The sequence below is a fragment of the Pholcus phalangioides genome, unplaced genomic scaffold (assembly GCF_987345545.1).
Source record: "Pholcus phalangioides strain wild (caught in Gottingen) unplaced genomic scaffold, Ppha-v1.0 ptg000009l_1, whole genome shotgun sequence".
In the NCBI taxonomy this organism is placed as follows: domain Eukaryota; kingdom Metazoa; phylum Arthropoda; class Arachnida; order Araneae; family Pholcidae; genus Pholcus; species Pholcus phalangioides.
In genome coordinates this window covers 58,901,783-58,926,726 of record NW_028301602.1, presented here as the reverse complement: position 1 = coordinate 58,926,726, position 24,944 = coordinate 58,901,783, and the positions used below count along the sequence as shown (strand labels likewise).

Sequence of the window (24,944 nt, the reverse complement as noted above, 5' to 3'; positions counted from 1 at the left end):
GGCACCTCTAAACATCTTTTGGTACTTTAGGCGAGTATCTTATACTGACCTGGGCTACCGCGCCCAAAATACTAGTAGCAAAACGATTTTGACACTGTTTTTATAAAATATATGCATATATATATTAACACTGACATGTCTCTAGAAATAGCATTACAATAAACCCGTTAATATTATCGTAAAATACTTCACAATTATTTCATTCACTAAGTCCCACCTGCGGAAAAAAAGCCTGTCATGAAAATATGAACAACATTTACATATTTGAAAAATTATGAAAGAAAAATTGAGTGAGCTTAAATTAAGCTTCAAAAATATGCACTTATTATGAAAATTCTTTAATTTTATGCATTTATATGCATTAATGCTAAGAGGGCCAAAATATGCAAATGCATATGCATTTGCATGTAATCCGGGCTCTACTGATGATACTGTGGCACATTCTTAGGATAGGCAGATTTTATATTGATACATTTCTATTTATTCTTTATTTTCATTTGAATTTCTGAGAGAGCTAATGTCAGCCCAATGTTATTTCAAGGAGCAGCCCTCATAAATACAGTATTTATCACCATTTCTATAATATATATTGAAACATTGAGTCTGTGTGAGCACCCTTCTCCATATTTTCTGTAATTTTACTCCCACACGTAGTATTGTTCGAAACTTTCAGCCTTCTCTGTACGTGGACACCAGGGCTGTAACTAGGCTGGGGCAACCGGGGACCCCGAACCGAACGGGGGTCTCATAGATAATGTGCATTTATTCTGGATGATTTTTTTAAGGGCCTCTCAAGAAAATGTCTGCCCCGGTGCTGGGCCGCAACTAAGTTGGGGGGGGGGGCAGGCGGGACTCGTGCTCCGGGCGCTGGACCCGAGGGGGCGCAAATTTCGTTCTGAAGCCTCTCCTTCAACATTACGGGGGGGGGGCGTCAAAATCCGCGCTTGGCCCGGGTGACCAAGCATCTAGTTGCGGCCCTGCCCCGAGAAGGCACGCTACCGCCCCTGTAGACACCTTGTTCATTTTGACCGCTTAGTAATACAGTGAAATCTGTCTTCAACGGAATCGCAAGGGACCGAGATTTTTTTCCGTTGAACACAGGTTTCCTCTTAATAGAGGTTCAATTTACATAGTGTAAAGTTATATAATTGAAGTACTGTATAATAAAAATAAATCAACTGAAAATAAACTAATTAATTTTAATGTACATAAAATAATGTACATTATTTACTCTACAATTAATAAATATTTAGGTGTTTTTCACAGCATCTGTATGAAACTTCACTCCACACTGTTCTTCATCTGAAATAACTACATTGACGTTCTTTTTGACTTTCTGAATTTTTCAACAAGGGTGTCAATATCTGCCGTGGCAGGTTGAGTTTGCACCAGGCCCGTCATTTAGGGAGGCTTTTGAAAATACACTAAAAATGGTATATATATATATATATACACAAATATATATGCGTACATTGAGTGCATGTTGGTTGTTTCCCCCCCTCCCCCCCGGAAAAGGTTGAAATGATGGCCCTGGCTTGTACATTGTCGTCTATATTTATGCAATCCTCAGCATCAGAGTTGTAACTAGGATTTTTGGAGGGGGGGGGGGGGGTGGCAAAAATGATTTCGCTGCCCCGACCATTTTAAAATTCGATAATTTTCCCATGTAAAATTTGCCACTTCGTAAATTTTGCCGCCCGAGCAATTCCCCTTCCCCCCTCCGCCTCCCTCTAATTCCTGCCCTGCTCAGCTTTTGTAATCACGAAAAGCAGCTTGCATACAATTTTGTAAGTCTTGTATATCATTTGTAAATCTAACCATTGCACTGATTTCTCCCACGTAAGTTGTTGTAAGAAAATTTTCTTACAACTTTAGGAAGCAACTGCTTCACTATATATTACCAGATGCGCTCCGCTCCCCATCCGCTACAGACATCAGAGATACTGCAGATGATACGTTCCCTAAGGGATGCGTATCATCTGCAGTTTTTTTATGGGAGGAAAATATATATTTTTTAAATTTATTTCTAAAAATTATATATATATATATTATTTTTCAAAAATTATGTTTATGCTTAGATGGTGTACAGACGTGAATGGAAAAATCATCATTCATTCTACAAAAACGTGACCAACAACCTCGTCCATTTCTAGAGATTTTATTATTAATGAATTAAATTTTCACACGGATTGTTACGTCGATGACACGGATTATACTACACGATCAGAGGCGGACGCGGGGACAGGAGGCATGGGGACTTGTGCGTCCTACCGAAGACGATCAAAAATTATAATTATTTTCATATACTTTTTAAAAATTGAAATTTCGAAAGGAAGCATCTGTTTATTATTTTAATCAGTGTTAATTTGAATCCTTGTGCGCCCTCTGAAACATTTTGTGCCCTTCCATAGGTCGATCTTGCATTCACATCTATATTACGATGATACTTTTCTCAAGTGAGAAAATTTGCGTCTGCGTATCATGCACCTTCCCCCCCCCCTCCCCACATTCTTGAACAGAGCCCTTAACCTAGGATCTTTGGCGCCCCTTATAGTAAATTGACAGTGTAAAAACAAAAAAATGATGGAAATCGTCCTGGGCCTCCGGGCTGGAGTCCCGTCAGTTGGCAGCCACGCTTAGTATTGCGCAGAAAATTACATGTCAATATAGTTTATGAAGAAGTGAAGAAAATAGTCTAGGTAAAAACTTTAACGACTAAATTATATTTGTTCTTTCACAATTATTACGCATGGTGAACAATAACTATGGATAAATCCGACTGCCACCTGGCAGTCCAGTGGTTAGGAAGCTAGCTTCTGACTGTGCGTGTGCAGGTCTGGGTTCGAATCCCTGGTCGGGCATGGATGTCTACTAACACTAACAAATTCCCTGGACAGATCTTACTGATATCTAGGGAATACGTGCTGACCACGTTGTTATTAAAAAAAAAAATCCGAGGTTTTCAGTTGTTTGTGTGGCTTATACACAAAAGGGGTGCCAAAAAGATGTCTCGCATGGTTAAGAACTTCGTCTTGAACCCACCCTTGTGCTGCGGTTCTTAATCGGAAATTAGAAAGGTTCTCTAGGGCAGTGTTTCTTAACGTTTTTCAGCTCATGGCCCCCTATGGATCACATTTTTTTCTCGTGGCCCCCCTGTCCTATCCAGGGCCTCCTCTACCCTCATCAAAGATTGAGATACTTTCTATTTTTTTATTATGAATGAAATTTTAATAAATCAGATCAACCTCTGGAATCCTGGCTAGGCACGGACTCAAAAATGACGGATTATCATCTCTCCCAAGAGTCAAATTATACGTTAAAAACAGTCTGTGTAAAATACGGTACGACCCAACGAACATGCACGATAAATCGACCCTCCCAACACATCAACCGTTGCTCTGGCGGCCCTCCATACTTAGCTGGAAGTAACAGATGAAAACCATAGTACCAGATCCCATATAGTGCAGTCCCCCTCCCTCCATTATAGACATGAAGACCCGGTCATGCCCACATAGACCCAAGGGTTTCTCAACCATGTTTCACTTTTAAAGCTTTTTCTCTTCACAGCTCTCTATGAAAAATTATGAAAAAAAAATTTTTTTCGAAAAAATACATTTTGTGATTTTTTTTTGATCGAGTGTATGAGTAACCGGGGGTGGGGGGTACCCCACTTCGGGAGAATCTAGAGATTTCTGGATTCCAAAAGTTGGCACGTCTGATTATTGGAGGAGGTATTCAACCAATATTTGATTTAAATAAGAAAGGGGCGCGGTAGCCCGGTCGATAAGATACTCGCCTAAAGTACCAAAGAATGTTTAGAGGTGTCGCGAATTCGATACCCAGTCCTCCTTGTCAGAACATTTTCCTGATACAGGGGTACAATAGAAAACGGCGACTTGACCGCAGCAAAAAATTTCTACCGCAGGGAGTCCTCCATCGAGGGGTTAGCGCACCAACCTCTCGATGAGTATAAAAAAAAACAAGCCTGCCGTTCGGAATCGGCAATAAATTGTAGGTCCCGGTCTAATTATCCCTCATGTGCTGAAAATGACCGTGGTGCGACAAAAATGATAAAAAAAAAAAAAAAAAAGATCAAATAAGAAATTCTCAGTAAGCTTTTTGTTTTTAAAAGATAGTGTTACGTTTTTGCAAATAGTGTAATTTTGAGATCCAAAATCCCTTTCTTGTTTTATAACTGTATTGAAGATGTTGATGAACTCAGATTTGGTGACAAAAAAAAAGCATGGCAAGTAAGGGCCCTTTCACACGGAGCGGATGCGGATGCGGGTCCGCATACCCTTTCAAACGAGCACTGAAGATGCGGACGAATCGCCCGCATCTTTAGTTCGAAATTCGTGCATAAAAACGGTTTTTTCGCAATTTTTGTAATTATTTTTCTCCTTTACCCCTGATTCAGTGCCCATAGGCAGCCTAGAGGCATTCTTTGGTGGTTTAACCTAGAACCACATAGAATATGGGAATAAAGATGTCTTCATTCCGATCCTCACAAGTAGTCGATGGGAGAGAATGTCTTCAGATATTTTCAAAATATTTTGAAAAAAGAAAAACCGTCTTTTCGGAAAAATATGGAAGAAAAATTCCAAAAACATCCAATATTCGAAAAATCAAATCCAAAAACATCCAATATTCGAAAAATCAAATCCAAAAACATCCAATATTCGAAAAATCAAATCCAAAAACATCCAAAACATTCGATGTTCCAAAAAAAAGAAAAAAAAAAATTCAGGAGATATCAAAGAATTTGCAAGTAGTAAAAAAGGGGAGGGGTAGAGACTTTCAAAATGCCTGTGCTTAGAAATATTCACAACACAATTCTGTCTTAGGCCGGGATTACACTATAAAAGTTCGTTTATAAAACTTAACTGATCCACCTATTGGTTGCATTTTTCAAGTTCTCTCGAATGTAACAGATGTGTTTATTGGTTACATTTTTCAAGTTTTATAAAATAACTTTCATAAACCTTTTAGAGTGAAATCCCATCCTTAGATTAGTCTCACTTCTCAAATATAAAATTTCATTTTTTCAAGTTTATAGACTGAATATCGAGTAAAATATACTTGTAGGTATCGGGGGAACCACCAAAAATATTCAAGCGCTAGGGTCTTCAAACGTCTTTATCCGGCCCTGAGTGAACACCGTTCGTGGATAACGTTGTTTAATAAAAGTATTTTTTTTAAAGTTTAAAAAAATTAACAGATTAAAAATTTAAAAAAATAACAAATATTTAAAATAATATTTTAGATATTTATATTTTTAAATAATTTTAAAAATTTAAAAATAAAAAAAATTAAAATTTTTAAATTAAATTTAAAAGTTATTAAAGTATTAAATTAATATTAAATATTCGTAATGAACAGAACGGCTTATAATTTTGGTCCCGTCAGTGGCCCTTGTTGGCAGGTTTTATTGTATAAAATTGTGAAATATGGACAAAAGGCAGTTAAAGTTGCTATATCTCCATCTCAGAAGGAAACGGAGGGATAGACGTCGCTTGAAACTTTCGAAAATTTGCCTACTAATGCCTCAGAAGAATAACGGCCCGGGGATCCATGATGCTCCTAAGATGGTCCTGCGTATATTGTAATACCCTCCGTTATCACGAACGCTCTACTCACGCCCACCCCTCACATTCCCCGTTGCGCACGCTAGTAGGTACACAAAAGTAAAATTGAATATACCACCACGAAACATCGTCTTGCTGTTTGGAAATGCAATAATTTATTTTTATTAATTAATTTTCAATTTTTTTTAAGTTCTGAAACAATAAAAGTGTAACTAATGCTTTCAGCATTCCTCAAGTATACATCCATTATACATCATACATACTCTTCCTTCCCCGTTTGTGAGGAGGAAAGCCCTAGTCATGGTTCCTGCTTTGCTTTGTGGGTTGTTCAAAATCAGTTGCGGTGATCTTTCCAATCATCTATCTTTATGACATGACACGGCGTTTCAGTTGCAGTCGTCCCCGTAGGCGGGAGAAGGTCTTTGTTAACAATTTCGCAGCCCCATTCAGGATATCGTTTCCCTTTGTAAAATAAGGAATGAACGCCTTTCTGTGGTGATTGCTTCTTAAGTACTTTCTTTTCTTCTTTTATATGCCTTTAAAAAGGTGGGCAGTTTCCAGAAAAATGTGGCTTCTTGGCTTTCTGACTATTGTATTAGCCATGTTTATGTGTGTCTTTACAAAACGATTATGTTGTTGGAAAAGCTCTGGGTGGTCTGGCGGCTTTTGGGGGTTCCCATGGATATACTTTCTCCAGTCTAGCCTTTTTCTATTTTTCTTCTCAACTCCTTATAACCTATTTATATACAAATATAGGGTTTTTGCTACAATTAATGATTATTAGAGTCCGGATTTTGGCCTTTTCCAGCACTAATGCATGTAAATGCATAATATCAAAGAATTTTCAGAATATTATTATTATCAGTGCATATTTGTGAAGCTTTATTGAAGCCCAATCACTTTTTCATAGTTTTTCAAATGAATATTGCTCATAATATTTTCATGACATCGATTTTTTTCTCGCAGGTAGGATTGTTTTTTTTCTTTTCCAAATATGAACTGTTTCATTGTAACGCTATTTCCAGAGATAGCGTCAAAAATGTTCAATTTTTTTAGAAATAACCTCGAAATTCTTTTTTACTTTCATTTCATTAATGAACACACAGCCACAACTAACTAGAAATTAAAAATGCTTAAGTAAAAAATATTTAGAAGTCATTTGCATATGGAGTATATGCATATGTAGGGATATGTTTTTGTTGATGAATATTCATTAACAAATAGAAAATATGCATTTTAAAAACATTTTTTTTGCATAGTGATTTTTTTAACGCATATTTTCTCATTTTTGGTACATATTTTGGAATTCTTAATTTTTGTTCAGGATTTTTTAAAATACAAACACATATGCCACAACGGACAAATTGCCTAACGAGGTGGCTGAAAAAAAGGTACCCGTAAAAGATATTCATTCGTGTAAAGATAGTATACATTTTGTCATTTTTAAGTGCATATTTTAGAATTTTTATTGCATATTTTAACATTTTAGTGCATATTTCAGCATTTTAAGTGCATAGTTGTATATTTCTAGAGCATAATTTTGCCACTTTTTAAGTGCATATAATCCGGGCTCTAATGATTATGATTGTTACCCAATATTTGATAACAAATGCTTTTTTTCGAGAAGAGAGGAAAAAGTCAGGATTTCAAAAGTGTCTCTTGTTTTTTTGCACATTCGTGATTACACGAAGCATTATTTTTTTTACCGTAAAAATAGTTCACTTGTTCAAGTTATATGATAGTGCAGAAATGCATGTGCATGAATATGTATGCGTGTTTGTTCAATAAAATATGTTTTTAGTACAGTCGGCTTCCCGTATTCGCGAGGGGTTACGTTCTGGGAGTGACCGCGAATAACCGAAACCATAGGTATCTTGTTTATTGAACATCATGAGAAAGATAGGAAACGTAAAGGAGGGTGCCGCAGTCGTTGGCAATGTTTTCTGAAAGAAAATTGTGATTTCTGTTTGCCGTTTCTTCTTCATATCAAGTATTTAGACCATTCTCAAATCTCTCTCACTTCAACATGCCGACCGACTTCTTACTTGTCCCACAAGACTTTTCCACACTTCTTTTGAAATCCAGGCTGCGGTCTTCGGCCCTTACGTGCCACTGGGCGCACGTGCAATTCTTCTCTCTAGGATTGTAGCAATCTTGTTCCTACAAAGAAAAAACAAAAATTTCTGTACGAGAAACACGGATTGGATTGGATTTTCAATTTATTGGCGCAAGGACCAATTTGGCCAAACTGCGCCAAAGCATGACATAAAAATAAAAAAAATGCCCTTTTTTCATGTCAAAAAACTAAAACATATAAAAAGAAACATGAAACGTAAAACAATGACATAAATTGTAAAAACTATAATTTGTCGTATAAACCAATGGCTTTGATGAATTTAAAAATGCGAGATGCATCGCTATTATCATTTAAAATGTCATGAAGTGAAAGATGACTCTGACCAAAAGCGGTCTTAAAATGATGACGATGATGTGAACAAGTAAAAGCATGAACAATGGTCAATGGACTTTGACAATGAGGGCACTCTGGTTGACTCTCTCGTAATAACAAATATGATTGTGTGAGGCGACTGTGTCCTATGCGTAACCGGGCAAGCAGAACTTCCTCCTTTCGGTTAGTTCTGCAGCTCGAACGCCAATGGCCAAGTGTGGGCTTGATGGCATGAAGTTTATTATTTATCTGATGGTTCCAATGATCCTGCCAGCGGTGATGCATCACTTCCCGGAGGATTGAGAAGTGGTCACGGGCAGGTACCAAAAGGTTATTGTCAATGTTAGTTGTTGTTCGAGCTGCGGTGTCTGCTTTTTCGTTGCCCGGTATTCCTACATGACCTGGTACCCAGTAAAATTTTACTGTGGTACCATGATGAATGAGGTGATTCAATGCATCGTCGGTGGCGTTTGCGTCGTATGTGACGTAGAGCCTGAAGATTGCGTACAGTTCTGCCGAATAAATAGAAAATATGTCGGGAAGTTTGAAAGATGTCTCCTCACAGCAGATGTAAGCACAACCGACATGCCCAGGGCCCTCGGAGCCGTCGGTATATATCGGGAAGTACCTGTTGTACCTACCCCTGTGCCTAAAGAATATCTGTTGATATATGACGTCTGCTGTGGTGGCTCTAGGATATGATGATAAGGATAGAGAGACATCTGGCAGAAATTGTTCCCATGGTGCCAGTTGCCAAGCAACAGGGGCCACACGACTGATGTCCAATTGTAGTTCCTCCACAAGTGCCCTCATACGAAGACCGTAAGACGGAACACATGAAGGGCGAGCAGCAAAAAGTCTATGAAATGAGGGATTGAAGATGAGACGATGAAGTGGATGATCTGGAAAATACTTCATCTTGATATAATATTTCAAGGAAAGTTGCTGGCGTCTTGATGTCAGTGATGGCTCGTTACATTCGACATACAGGCTCTCCATTGGAGACGTCCGGAAAGCTCCAGAGCAAATCCGCAGGGCGAGATGGTGGACTGGGTCGAGCACACTCAGATAGCTCCGAGGTGCTGACCCGTATACAATGGAGCCGTAGTCGAGCTTCGATCTTATTAGAGCTTTATATAAGTGGAGGAGCGACTTACGGTCTGCTCCCCATGATGTAGAAGAGATGACCTTCAAGAGGTTCATCGTCTTCCTGCAACGAGCTCTTAATTGCGCAATATGAGGTTTGAAAGTGAGTTTCTTGTCAAATGTGATGCCGAGGAATTTTGTATTTTCTACTATTGGTATTTGACTATTGTTTAGAAACAATTGTGGGTCATCATGAAAATCTCGACGCCGACAAAAGTGCACAGTGACAGTCTTGTCGGCTGAGAAAGAGAAGCCGTTATCATGAGCCCACTTGCTGATCTTGTGGAGAGCAACACGAGAAACACATGGATCCCGTAGGCGATGCAAAATTTTCGCTTTACAGAGGTGCAGCTACAGCTGCTCGAATTTCAGATTCCTTTTTCTTGATATATCTTACCGTAGATTAGTTGATTCCGTAATGTGGCGGGCCACAGCAGCAGTTGACGTACTTTCGCCAAGCATAGTCAATATATACAATTTTTCTCGTAAAGTTTTCACATTTTTTGCCTTTTCGAAGCATTATCAGTAGCACTAGAAAAATGAGCCATCCTAAACACGCACAACTCAAATTTTGTAAGCAACACACGTGAGTGACGATTGCTGAGTGTTGCCAAAAAAATTTCCAGTAAAGGAAAAAAAAGTCCAAAAACTAGCTGGAAAATTGTTTGCATTAAACTGCGTTATAATCCAAGTTAAATTGATTTCAAGCGCGAAATAAAATGTTATTAGACCCTGAGGATTATGCCAATTCCAGGACCGCCATTACCAAACGCGGAGCCAGCAGAGAAAATGATCTGTGGGCTCCTTCGAGTTGCGAATAATTCTCATTTATTTGTTGTATTATTTGGAATAATCATTATCATTTCTGTAGTTGAAACATGGCTATTTTATTCTATTTTTGTAAAAAAAAAAATTAACCATTTCTTTTTAATATTACCACGTATACGGGACTCCTTCAAGCGCGGGGCCCTGTGTGGTCGCATCTAAGAAACCTCCGTGAGGGCCACTCTGGTAAATTTAATCGAATACTAAATATGTATGTTTCATAAATAGCCATGGTTGTTTGCCGTACAAAAAATAAAATCAAAACAACATGGGCCCCAGAGCCCTGTTTGCTCCTATTCCGCTTTGTGTGAGCCATGACGTCAATTCATGACCTCTTGGGGCAGTCATCGGTCCGCTAGACACATACAACGCAGTCCAATGCCTAAGCGAAACATTATGTAAATCACGTGGAGAGAGAAAAAAAATTAGTTTTCCTCTGCTTTTCTAACACGGTCAGCGTTCATCTGAAATACCAAACGCCATCCGGTCAAAGCAGAGTCAATGCATGACAACACCGATCTCTCAGAGATCCCTTATTTACGTCTAAATGGGGCTGGAGGGGGGCTTTCTGATGATATTCAATACTGACAGTTGGAAAATTTTAAAAAAGAGCAATTCTTTTGAAGTTTTCAATGCTCAAAATATCCAAGTTTTACAGATTATGACCCCCCCCCCCCGAAATTCACTAATAAATTTAAAACTATGTTAAAATAGGCATTTTTATGGCACGAAAATTTCAAAAAAGAATTTTTACCAGAAAAGTTTGAAAATAGGCATTTATGGCATTTTGCTTGAATTTTCGGGCTCTAGTAATAATTTTACGTAATCCTTACGTATTCACCAGATATCCGTAAGATCTGTCCAGGAAATTTGTTTGTAGATATCCATGCCCGAACCGGGATTCGAACCCAGATCTGCACAATCAGAAGCTAGCTCCCTAACCTCTGTCAGGCGGCGAACTTTTTTTGTGCATTTAAAGCTGTGTCAAGTTCTAAGAATGAATTTTTATAGCAAACATTAAATGTCTTAATTATATAGATTTTAAAGCCGACGTTGTCCTTTACGAAGGTGAAACCTTTGAACTTCTCATTCGGTTTTTAAATTTTTAACATAGTTCATGTTTAAAATTTTTTGAATGCCTTAACTTTTTGGGAATGAAATCTTTTGGACACACACACAAAAATAATTTCCCATTCAATATTTTCAGGTGCTATGATGTCGCTAACGACGTTTTTTTTTAATGAATTTCCACTTGCTTACGCAGCAGGTTTTAGCTACTCGGATTTGTTGATCCGTGCTGAGCTTAAAACAAAATAAGTTATATATACTCGGGATTGCGAAATATATTTCTCAAAATCGGAAAAACGGTGTAACATTATTTCAGTATTAAATATAGCTCTAGATTTTGGAAGTGATTTCTGTGTAGCAAGGGCGTAGCGAGGGGGGGGGGGGGGGGACTTGGGGGTCTGGTCCCCCCCCCCCCCACCGAAATGTGAGAAAATGACCGAAAAAAGGGAAAAAGATGGCCAAATCCATTGTTCTGTCACTTTGGTCCCCCCCCGAAATGAAAGTGGTCCCTCCCCGAACGAAATTTCTGGCTACGCCCCTGCTGTGTAGAAACTTTTTTCAAGTACACGAAAGCTCAAATACAGTCCTTTTATGGATGGCTATAAATTCTGTTTAAGTCGAGTCTCCGTTTAAAGCAGTCGCTTCGTTTCATCCGAAAATTTGTTGTGCTCAAAATCCGCTAATCAGAAATAATTATCGATGCAATCAGAAATAATTATCGAGTAAATCAATGAAAATGTTAGGGCTCTAATCAAAATTATCGTTGGTTATAAAATTTCGCTTTGCGATTAATCCAAGTTGCGGACAAAAGGATTTGATAAAAAAAAAGGATCAGATATTCGAGTACTAGCCATTTTTTATTATGAAGCATTGAACAAGTTCGGGGGTCGAGATTTATGCACCCCGGTCCGTATGGACTGCACCAACACCTTCTATAGCAGAAAGCCTCCGTGCGAAGCTTTGAAATCACGGAAGTCGTCCATTTCACCTATAGCCATTGGATATGGCAGTCCGACGACGTATGTGAAATCTTTACCTTTTTGCAGTATAGCCAATGGCTATAGGTGAAATGGAGTCTTCGCGCGGAGGCTTTCTGCTATAGAAGGTGTTGACTGTATCGAGTTTGTGTATTCATCGAAACGAGATACTATTATTTTGTGCTGTACTGCAGGGGCGTACGCAGGATCGGCCTTTGGAGGGGACACACTTGGATTGGCGGGGGAGGGGGGGGCAAGGAATGTCTTCCAAAGAAATTTTGAGTTACTAATCTCTTCAAAAGTATTTTAAATGAACAAATTGAGATAGCATGATTTTTTTTGCGAAAATACGTGGAGAAGGGGGGCCTCAGGCACCCTATTCATAAGCGGATGTAGGTTCCTCGAACCCTGCGGGGGGCAATCACCGAAGGTATTAAATAGTAAACGGGGGGCAGGGTGTTAATGTCCACCCCCGGCTATGACAATAATAAAATTTTTCTACTGAATGAGGTGGCGATTGTTTCGTACCCCCTCTGCATCTATCAAAATGCTCCTTCTTGCCGTTATTTCTGCTGCACTGTTAGAACATTTTCAGAAACGAATTAATTTCGAAGGTCGAGATGGTCATTGCACATGAAACAAAGAAACGGCTGCAATAATGTTTGTTTTGGGAATATGTGTACCACAGCACTTTTTTCTTATTGATGCAGTCATCATACCCCAGCAGAACTTCACCTCTCCCCATTTCTTTTTTTTTTCCTTTTACCACGATCCACCTCTTTCCCTCCCATTCAGTTGATCTTTTTTCATTCCCTTTTCAGAAAAAAAAGTGACATTTTTTTTGCTGTCTTGTTGCCCTGGGGAAGGGAGGTGGGAAGCACCTATGCACCCATTGCGTTTTCCCACTATGTCACCCTCCTACCATTCCCCTCCCGTACCTCCCGGTCTTACTGATGACGCAACGTGCTGTCTGACCAATAATAAGTGGTTCCCAGTCATCCACCCGGTTCATGGTTGATGGTTGCCGCGCATTACGATCTGTCATTACTAACTGTCGTTTATCCTTTGCTATTCAGTTACTGCCTTTCACCTAGATCCTGTTGTAGACTGACTGGGGATTAACAGTATTTTTATTTTGGTGAGTTTTTTATTTTTTTTATAATTTGGTTTTCATAACAATATTTTCCATCCCTTTTTTCCTGAATAAAATAAGAGAATATTTTAAATAATGTTAAGAGTAATTTTTTTAAATAAGAGTTACAAAAAAAAGTGAATAAAAGTAAAAAAATAAATGAAAGTCCACATAAACTTCTGATAGCTTGGAAAATGTTTTATGTGAACACCAAATTTTTTGATATTATCCACCATAAATTTTTCTTTGAGAGGAATCAAAGCTGTTAAAATGCATTTAGTAAGCTAGATAATATTCTATATACATTTTATACAGTACATAATATTAATATACAGTATACACTGTACATAATATTCTGTACATATTCTGTGCATTTTAGTAGTTGCAATAGAATTCAGATTATGTTGCAATTATTATTATATGTGAACTGATTAGCAGAATTATTCATTATAGAAAATCTGTTAAATTTGAGATTATGATGACGAAAAACATCTAGCCCCTAGTATAAGTTATACTTGCAGACCAAATGTTCAGTATCATAAAATAGGTGTCCAGAATCTCAGAAAAGTTTTCAGTGACTTAAAAAAAAATTCTGAAAGAGAAATTTACAGCATCAAGAAAAATACTTGCTGGGAGATTTGCTCAAAGCTCCAGATGATTAACAGTGATTTTATTAGGCATTGTGAATGCAGTGGTCAGGCTGCACAGGATCAACTTTTGAAGAGGCCACAAAAATTTTCTTATGGATAAATTTCAAGTTACCAATCTTCAAAAAGCATTTAAATTAACAGAAATTGATTAAAGTAGTATATAAAAGGTATTTTCTTTTGGTATTTTACAAATGATTATTTAATTATATTTTTTTAAATTTTTGGTCTGCGTTTAGAAGGGGCACGAGACCCCTATGCCTCCCTGCATAAATCATATTGTGATGGACATATATGTTGGTATAACATTGCATTCCATGATATGCTGTTTCATATACTGTATATACTTGTGTATAAGCCAAGTTCTTTTGTGGAAAAATTTTTCCTCGGGGTGGGGGGGGGGGGGTCTTCTTATACTCGGGTCAGTTTTTGATGAGAAAATATCGACCCCACAATCAGTAGTCATTTTTGTAGTAGTGTTCGAGAAATCAGCCTTTTTTATTTTGGGATATGTTCAAACCCCACAAAACTGATAATGTCGAAGCCGAGGCAAAGAAATCGAAAACATCATTGGTTGGTGGTAGTTCATGTTGATTGTACAGCCTTTAGATGTATGAGCATCAACAAGCCTCTCAAAGATTATTTGAGGAATTTGTGGATTGAATAGATGAGTTCCTATGATAAAAAAACTACAAAAAGTGGTGCCTTGAAGAAACCTGACATTGGCCTAGTGTTCCAATGGGTACATGAGGCGTGGAATTCTGTTTCCACTGAAATTATCATCCGATCCTTCAAAAAGTGTTGCATCAGCAATGTGATGGACAGAAGTGAAGATGATATTCTCTTTGAAAGTGAGAATGGTGATGACAGCCCAGATGAAGATAAAAATGAAGGTACCGCACCCTTTGATCTGATGAGCTTGGAGACAGAAGAAATGGATTAAAAAGTTTGAATTATTTTCTATTGTAAATTTTTGTAAGCTATTCATTTTGCATGAAAATATAAGAATTTTTTTCTCTGAAGTGTGTGTGTGTGTGCGCGCACACAAATTTTTTGAAGTCGGCTTATACACGGGTTTCTAATTTATTGCGGTTTTGGTGGTCCTGAAGTGGGGGGAGGTCGGCAGTGGCGGATTAAAGTCAGTTGAGGCCCCGGGTGCAAAAGAAAATATTGGGTCCCTTAAATTAGAAGTATGAAGTTTGGGTTTTTCGGGGCCCTTTAGAAGTCAGGGCCTTGTGTGCCCATTGTTAAATCCGCCTCTGGGGATCGGCTTATATATGAGTCGGCTTATACACGAATATATATGGTATATATATATATATGTGTGTGTGTGTGTGTAAGCCTATGTATCCGGATATCTGTAATTTACAGTACTGTGTATTGTACTGGTCCTATTTTTGTTGAAGTAGTGTGAAATAATAATTGGACATATACTATCTTTTATTAGGAAAGAAAATTGGGAAGAATATCTGTGTAAGATTTTGGACAAAACGTGGGTGAAAGTAACACACAGATTGAATCCAATATCAGATATTGTGTGTTTCTCAGAGTTGAACGTCCGGACAAAAGTTGATATTATATATTTTCTCTGTTTACATCGTTTGGACTGTAATGGTGCTATAGACACCATGAGAGTGAGTTGATATTTTATTATCAATGATTTTATTGAATAATGTTTATCATCAATGCATTTCTTTTAACAATGTTTGAAATGTATTTTATTTTTTGCTTCTGGGAAGTGTTGAATACAAGGTGAGATAAAACCTTGGGTTTTTTTTTACATCCAGAATGATTATTTACACATTCATTTCTGTTCATAAAAAGTAATCTTTAATTATTAAAATATAATAAACTTTGCTGCCTAATCATTTTCATCTTCACCATTTCATTTAAATATAGAAAAAAGTGTGTATAGCTCACACATATTTTACTGTGTATATTTATAAGCCTACTAAACTCGTTTTGTTTTTTACAAATAAATTTTGACCTCCATAGGATTTGCTTGATAGCCTTGGCTGTATTATTTGAGAAGCACTGAAACATTTTGAATTTTAAATCTTAATACAATTGATGATTGGATCAGTGGAATCTACTAATCACATTTAATTTTGTAATTGAAGAGCTCAGGTGGTGTTTATTTGAAAGAAAAAATTGACTTCTTTGACTTTGAAAAAAATCACTCTTATTTTTTAATGAATTTCTATAATTCATTTTTTTTTTGTTTCAGTCAGTTGATGCAGATTCTTTGAGAGTTCAGTCCTTGGGACGAGATAGGCATGGGAATGTCTATTGGTATTTCTATGGAACCAGACTTTACAAAGAAGGACTACCAAAAAATACCAAGAAAAATAGCTGGTAAGTTGGATGCTTATTGGTTATAATTGCAAAAAATCCTCACTGCTAATGAAGTCTTTAACAGCCAGGCCAACAGATTCCAGGCACCTCAGGTCTGTTGTGCAGTAATGAGGTCTGTATTAATTTTTGACAGTATTTAAGTTAGTGAGTGCTTCAGCCTGTTAGGGTACTTGGCGTAGGGGGCATAATGTTGTTGAGATGACTCTGGTACTCTGTTGGCCCATTCAAATATCAAATAGAGCTAAACCACTGAAGTTATATGTTCATTTTCGTTCTTGCATAGTAAAAACTTTTACAGTTATCAGAATCATACATTGTTTTTATTTTTTTTTTTATTTACTTTATAAAAAAATTATTCATGAACACCAATCAATGAATTAAAAATATTTTAACTTTATCATACATTAAAGAGTCAGTTTTGAAATTTGATAAAAAAAAAAACCTCTTAGAACATTGTGATTGAATTTTTCATTTTTATCTTTTTTTAGGGAAGATGAATGGGATCAACAGATCCAAAATTCACGTATCAAAAAGAGAGGTCCAGGAAGACCAAAAAAGAATGCATTGACATGTAGCACTGAAAGGTAAATTTTTGTGATGATTGAAGATTTTCTTTGTGAATACAAGTTAGTGTATTGTGCAGTTTCACAGAGAAGTTCATTTTTATTTAGAAATGATTCTAGTCACTTTAATGGAAGCTTTCTGACCCTGGATTCTGAATCTGCATGGTCTGTTGTTTGCACAACTCTTGAGGATTGGGAGAAATTTGCCAATTCTCTATCAGGCAGTCAAGAAAAATGTGAGATTGAACTTCATGAGATCATAAAAGAAAATTTTCTTCCATCTCTTGGTGCAATTTACAGTGAAAAAGTAAGCAAGAGTTTTATTTACTATTCCCATTATTATGAAATAAAGCACTGTTTGTCTCTTCGAATAGTTATAGTATTCTCAGCATGGGCAAATGAATGGAGCATGACGTTTAGCGTAGATAAGTGCATGGTCGCTCATTTTGGTTTGAACAACCCACGGTTCTCTTACGAGTTGAATGGTGTCACTATCCCGGATGCAACTAGAGTCACCGATTTGGGAATTCTCATTGACGAGCGACTTAAGTTTTCTGAACATTGTTCAGCGGTTGTCAAAAAAGCGAATAGAATGCTTGGTCTCATTTTCAAAAAGGTCTCTTCGCGTTCTCCTAAAGTCATTCTTCCGCTTTTTCGAGGCTTAGTTCGTCCTGGACTGGAGTATGCTGTAAGGTTTTGGAGACCATACCTACAGAGGGACATAGACTTGGTTGAAGGGGTGCAGAGAAGAGCTACGCGTGTCCTTATTGGCACACAGGGCTTGAGTTATGAAGAAAGACTTCATTTTTTGAATATGTTTACATTGGATGAACGCAGGTGTCGAGGAGATATGATCGAAGTGTTCAAAATTTTCAATGGGATGGATAGGATGGACCATGAACTTTTAGTACACCGCCAATCGACTGCTTTTACAAGGGGACACCAGTATCGATTGGTGAGGGACAATGCAAGGTTATGGTGTCGCAGGGAATTTTTCTCCAATAGGGTTGTTAATAAATGGAATAGCTTACCCCCGGAGGTAGTAAATTGTAACACAATTGACACGTTTAAAAAGAAATACGATAAACATGTTGGGGTAAATCGAGAAGCTATCCATTCTTAGAATAAGACAACCATAAGTATTCTTTATGGGCATTGTATAATATTTTATCATGTGTATATATTGTTTGTAATTTGTGTTAATTGCATTTTTAATTGGGTTGCTGTATTTTTGAAACATATGACATCCATATTTTTATGGGCATCTTTTTATCAGCCACCTCGTTGGGCATTTTGCCTGTTGTGGCGTTGTATTTGTATTTGTATAGAAAGTATTTAAATGCTTCGTTAAGAAGATGTAATTGGAAAAAAAAATTCAAGATAATTCAGTTTTCCAACTGCTTTAAGTTTAAAATTGGGAAAAAATTCACAGGATTATTTCAAAGTAATTAATTACTGTTGTGAACCATATTAATGTACTTGATGGTGAAAAAAAAAAAAAAATCAAAACAGTGGAGTCTTAACATAATCTGTGTCCATTAATAGATGATAAAATACATGTAAGCCTATTGGCAAAATTAAAAAAGTGTCTCTAAATGGGAATTGTCCATTATCAGAGGTCCCACAGTGCCATTGTACTAACGAAATGAATCATCAATGGCAAAAATATATGTATTTTTTTAAGCAGTGCTGACTAACTCAGTAGTCCTGTTTCATGAGAAATGAGGAGGCATTTTCTTTCAAATCCGTAATTGGGGGAAAAACTGCAAAAGGTTATGGGAAAGGGGCATAAAAACTTTGAAAATCAACCAAAGAAGAGGGTGTAAAGGAACAGCGCTATAGTATAATTCAGAGAATGGCGATTTATTTTAGCACTAAAAATTTTTTGGCGGTTGGACAATAAGGACATATGGATGGGGGGAAAAAAATTGCAGGCATAGAAAAAAATCTCTAACACACCACTAAAAAGGGATAACACTATGGCTCTTAAATGAAAAAATGATAACAAAACGAATAACAAAAACAACATTCTAGACTAAATAAGGGAAGGAGATTAAAAACACATTACATCCTAGACCAGATACAGGATTGAAAATAATAAAAACCAGGATTCACATATAAACAACCATCTCCCTCTTGATATATAAGATAAATATTCTCCCAAATATTATTAAAAATAATAATTAAATAATTTATAATTTTTTTTATAAACCTGGACGCTATTCTAAATAATACAATGGCCAGGGTAAAAACACCCCCTCTGGGTTCAATAAAAACATTGTATAAAATATTTTATTTCAGGATATAATGGTCAGTATGCAAAAAATTAATAGAAATATGAAATGTGTACAACCTGAGAGCATCTATGTGTTACCTGTGTGAAAAGTATGTACAATACAATGCATAATGAAAAAAAAAAAAGAGTTCCATATATTAACAGACTAAATTCAAATGTTGCGGCCTATTATAATTACAGCAAACTTTCGTAGAAAATAATAATAGTCAGCAGAGAAAAAAAAAATTCACAATTGAAAACCCTGCAGAACTAGTGCCACCTGCATAGAAAGTTTTTCCAGTATGGAACTTGCTAAAAAAAAGTTGCAGAGGCAATCTCTCAATTATATTATAGATGTTTCGGTGTAAATTTTTCCTTTTTCTTTACGAAGGGAAAAAAATTGCCAAGCACGTTCTATCCCAATCTTGCACATGTAAACAGAACTAATAAGGGGAGAAAGAAGAGATGCCTGTGGCTTCTCTTCACACACTTGCAAGTGCTGAGCAAAATAACGACTTCTCTTCAAAAAGTGTGAAAAGCGTTTTTTTATGGAAAGTAGTAAAATCAAATTTTTGCATTTATTTGCCAAAATTGGCAAATTTCGGACATTTATTTAAATTTCACATTTATTGCATTCATTTTGTAAATTTCACATTTACTGCAGTTATTTCATAAATATAAAAATTACGTATCCCTAGAAAAAAAGAAATGGATTTTTATCTCTTTGTGGTACTTGAAAAGATAATTTTATGGGTTTCTTTTTCTTATAATAGGAACTACGTGCCAAGAGAAAGTCAAAAGATTCATCGAGAGAACATTCAACATCTCAGAATAAGAAAAACAAGAAAAATGTAGGTATTTATACAGCCTAGTTGCATGTATGTAGTTGGTGCATTAATTGACGTATTTTTGAGGTACATAGATTAATTTCTCTCTCTGATCCTTGCATAATGATTATTTCATTAGATTAGTAGTAACATTTAACAGTTTTTTCAAATCAAAACGAAGTGTTGAACACAGGGCTGCAACTAGATGCTTGGTCACCTGGGGCAAGCACACATTTTGATGCCCTCTTGTAATGTTCAAGGAGAGATTTCAGAATGAAATTGGCGCTCCCTCTGGTCTAGCACCCGGGGCACGAGACCTGTCTGCTCTCCCTAGTTGCAGCCCTGGTTGAACAGATTGCTGTGAATCTGTCCAGAATGTTAAATAAACAATAATCATGCCACAAAAAAAAAAAAGGAAAAGGCACTAATAATGAATGAAAAAAATATTTTTAGAGGACTAGGCAGTTTTGAAGCTTCGAAAAATAGCCAAGTAGCATTAAAAGATTCTCGCATTGGTGCAATTGGAAATAATGTTTTTCTTAGCATATTTGCAAGTGAATTCGTACATTGACTGCAAACGTTCCCAAGTTGTATCTGATTAAGCATTTTTTTTAAAATTGTCAACAAAGTACAGTAGATGTTTTACAAACACTGTTTTTTCCAAAACTATTTTGATGGTAATACCATTTATGTTGAAGGTAATATTAAATTTATTTCATTAATTATTTTTATCTCAGGATTATGAAGAATTGAAACAGCTGCGAGGGAAAAAACGCTTTCGCACTTCATCTCTCTCTAGTTCTGTTGATAGAAATTCAGGCAGGTCTTGCAGATTCAAATCAAGGCAACCAACAGCTGGTGGTATGTTACATGTATATCTATATACAGTCGGCTCCTTGTATTCGAGGGTTACATTCCGGGGGTGTTCACGAATACGGGAAATCTGCAAATAACCAAAACATAGTTTTTCCTTGCCTATCTCGTTTATCAAGCATCATGAGAAGAGCAAAGTGGTGCAGAAGTAGAATTGAATGTAAGAGGGTGCAGAGTGGTTGTTGGCAATGTTTTCAGAAAGAACATTGTGATTTCTGTTTGTTTCTTCTTCATATCATCAAGTATGTTGACAATACTTCCTCTACCAATTTTTCTACATGTAAAGAATGTACCATAGAGGGATCTATGCCATGAAAATAATCTATTGTTGATGTGAACTTGGAAAGCTCTTCCGCTATGTTACTCATGGCTAATTTGTCTTCCACTTCTTGAAATTCTTCATCTGGTGCCGCTTCAGTTTCAGGAGCAGTCAGCTGCATTAATTTCTCCACGGTCAATGCCTCTGAATTGCTATTAATTAGCTGTTCGACTTGTATATTCATATCATTGAACCCATCTCCATCCACCTGTTTCGCTTGTGGGACAATGTCTTTTATAATCTCTTCAGTTGGCTCTGTAGAAATGGTTGTGTTCTGGAGTGTGCATTATGGCCAAAGGTTAATCCAACCCAAGTTGACTATTTTTGTCTCTTAAGAGCTACCACGGCTCTAGTGGTGACAGTAATGGAATTAAGTCGAGTTAGTGTAGGTGATAGTATATCAGACTGCGAAACTGAAGACCAAAGTTTGAATCCAATTCGCAAAAGTTATTTTGTGCCCGAGTGGCATGGTGGCAAGATGCTCGTCTACCATCGTTAAGGTTGTTGTCAGGGTCCCGGGTTCGAACCCAAGGAAGGATATAGATAAGCTATTTTCCCTAATGAACTCGAGGCGACCACCGATAGACAGTGCCTTCACTTCCTACCCATCTCGCTAATGGCAGTAAATTGCAATATAGCGATATGGCCAGAGTTGGTGTTTGGTGAAGTAGTAGTAATGGAATTAGAGATAGTGTAATTATTTCATACCTTTAAGACATTTTCTATACTTGCATCTTCTTCTATTATGCGTACAATCATCTACATTGAATGAGGTGTATAGTGGGGTGAAACGAAAAGGGTGTTTTTCACTTTTTTTTGGAAATTGATGTTGCCTTAGTATTCAAAAGATGCTTTTCTAGGTTTTAAGAACTTCCACCAAAAAATCTAGGAAAATATCTTAATATCTTGAGTTTCCTCACGGACCCTAAAGGTTCGCGATGAACCCCATGAGGCAAAACTGAATATATATATATATGCATATTTTAAATTCTATTACAATGGCAATTTTTTGTTCATTCCACCCTAGTGTATAGTGAGCTTTGAATGCTTGCATTACTCCCTCCGATCATGGGGCTGAACGATAGATGTTGTATTAGGAGGCATATAAAGGACTTTTACACCATCAGCTTTGAACTCATTGACATTTGGGTGTCCAGGAGCATTATCCAGTATCAAAAGAACTTTGAATGTCATATTTTCACTCTCAAGGTACCTCCTGGCTTCCCGAACGATGGTTACTGGTTGAACACTGGTTACACCAATCCAGGAAAAGTGTTTTTGTTGTTCATGGATTCATAGATTTGAAAATGACAGTGGGCTTTATCATGTACCTATCTATCTTTACTTACCTTAAAACCAGGGGGATCACTTTTCTTCTTGGGCGATAAATGTTCTTTGCAGCATTTTCTTCCAAAATAGTGCAGTTTCATCAGTGTTAAACACCGGCTGAGGTGCATAACACTTCTCTTCAATAATTTTCTACAAAGTCTTTAGGAATTTTCTAGCTGCCTCCTGATTGGCAGAGACTTGATCATTAGTGATTTTTACATTGCGTAATATGAATAGTTTCTTAAACCTATGAAACCAATCTTTACTTTCATAAAATTCTGATGAAATAGACATTTCATTAGCCCTCTATGGATATCTGCTTCTATAGCTTAGATGGTAGAGCACTCTTCCGGCAAGCGAGAGACCGGTTCAAGTCCCTGTGGGAGCAGTGATGAATTTTGCCGCTATGGTGGTTGAGTGGTCATGGTGACGGACTCACATCACAAGGTCCCAGGTTCAAACACCACCATTGCCATAGTGGTGGTCGGCTGAAGTTGGTTTTCTGTGGTTCCCAACTTCAAGCCGATCTCCCCTTTAAAAAGTCTTGCCACAGAGAGCAACAGGCCTACAACAGTAGAATTATTCAATCATTACACTTCACTCATAGAAGAATTGATGGTAGATAAAAGCACTACACACAACAAGCATTACACAGAAACAAACTTAACGTCAGGTTCGCTACACATACACACATTCCATCATGTATCAATTCGTTATAAATTCCGCAGAGGAATATGAACGAGGTGCATGTATGGTTCAGTAGTAGCCCTTTATGGGAAAAGTAAATTTTTTTTCCTTTTCTGTTATAAAATTACAATCAATTGGAATAATTTTTTTGTAGCAGTCTTGTACCAAAAAAAACAAAACAGCATTTTCTGTTCGAGAAACAACACATGGATTCTGTAGGCAATGCAAAGTTTTTGCTGCCACAGGTGCAGCTACAGCCACGGGTGATCGAATTTCTGATTCCTTTTTCTTGATATATCCGTAGATTCGTTGATTCCGCAATGGCAAGCTACAGCAGCAATCGACTTACTTTCGCCAAGCATAGTCAATATATCCAATTTTTCTTGTAAAATTTTCACTTTTTTGTCTTTCCGAAGCATTATCAGTAGTACTAGAAAAACGAGCCATCCTAAACAGGCAAAACTCAACTGTGTGTTTTGTAAACACAACACGTAAATGATGATTGCTGAGTTTTGTGCAAAAAAAGAATCCAATAAAGGGGGAAAAAAAAACCCCATGAATATATGGAAACCACGAATACGGGGGTAGACTGTATTTCCATTATTGACACAGAGTTATACTACTTATTATGAGTTTTTCCTGTGTGTATGACTTCAAAGCATAACAAGTTGTGGATTACTTTGTGTTTTACAAATTGATCATGTACACTTTGCATGCATTTCCATTCAATTTTGTATTGCATCTGAAGCGCAAATACATTTTCTTATGTAGTGGGTTTTTGTTACAGAAAAGAAATTTATAGAAGAAACATTTGCTGAAGACAGAAGAAAAGAGTCCTTCGTAGTTAAAAGATCAAGCCACAGAGAGAAAATTTTGTATCGAGATATCAATAGTGAACAAATTATGGATTGGGTGTAAGTAAATTAAGTTTCATAAACGTATTTGGTATTAATTTTGAATTAGACAAAAGTATTTATTTATCACCGTACTTTAATGATCAACTGTAATAAAGTTTTCATTTATTATAACGTTGGATAGTTCGGGCTATTGATTACTACCTCTGCCAAATGTTTCCTTGAAGATAATTTAGTTTAAAGAGTAGAGTAAATAATTTAGTTTTCCTTGAAGATAAATAATGTTTTGTAACAGCTGTTCTCAACTGGTGCTCTGCGGAGCCCGTGGGGCTTCATGTGCTCTCTGGGGCTCAGCAGCTGCTCCAGGAAAATGAAAAAAGTAAATTTGAAAAAAAAAGAAAAAATAAATATTTTTAAATAAAAAAAAAACACACCTAGTTTTGATGAAGAAATAAAAAATATGCCAGTGGGGCTCCTCCATAGAAATTATATACCAGAAATGGCTCCCCGAGTCAAAAAAGGGTAAGAACCCCTGTTTTAGAAGATAATTTATGTGCAATGAGAAATCTAAATCTTAAGTAAAAACACATCAAATTTGCCAAATGATTCTACGAACTGAATAAATTTCATAGGTTTTCAATTATTTTTCTTTTTTTATGAAAGGCTTTGAGTTCCTAAACATTTGAATTCTAGCAGTTCAAATAGAAAGTTCAATAATTGAAGTAACAAGTGAAAGAAGCAGTGAAATTGCAAAATTTTTTTAGATTTGTTTTCAGTTTCTTGTTGTACGTAAAGAAATAGTCTTCTAAGGCTAGTCCAATTAATAGATTTATCAGTCAGTTAGAAGTTAGACCAGTTAGAAGTCACAGTTAAAAATTTTAGTTGATTAAGACTTGATTGATTAATCCACACAAAAAATTTGTTATTTTTCTTGAAACCGATTAGGTGTCTTAAAGTATGTACCTATGTATAACATTTTGGATAAGTGACCATATTTAAAAATATGTGAATCAATATTTTGATCAAATTTTTT

The 24,944-nt window shown here is 36.6% G+C and overlaps 1 protein-coding gene across 3 annotated transcripts in view; it reads left to right on the top strand.

The window, feature by feature from the left end:
- The window catches only part of LOC149083393 (uncharacterized), a 64,421-nt gene that overhangs the window by 25,844 nt on the left and 13,633 nt on the right, over nt 1-24,944 (top strand). For 2 of the 3 annotated variants that reach the window (XM_089236666.1, XM_089236665.1), the window contains exons 4-10: nt 15,277-15,463; nt 16,057-16,184; nt 16,673-16,768; nt 16,856-17,054; nt 19,796-19,873; nt 20,587-20,710; nt 23,845-23,971. In XM_089236666.1, the coding sequence (XP_089092792.1) occupies nt 15,277-15,463; nt 16,057-16,184; nt 16,673-16,768; nt 16,856-17,054; nt 19,796-19,873; nt 20,587-20,710; nt 23,845-23,971 (939 nt within the window). Of the gene's footprint in view, nt 1-13,085; nt 13,189-15,276; nt 15,464-16,056; nt 16,185-16,672; nt 16,769-16,855; nt 17,055-19,795; nt 19,874-20,586; nt 20,711-23,844; nt 23,972-24,944 lie in introns of those variants that run through there. The other variant, XM_089236667.1, reaches the window with a different exon arrangement.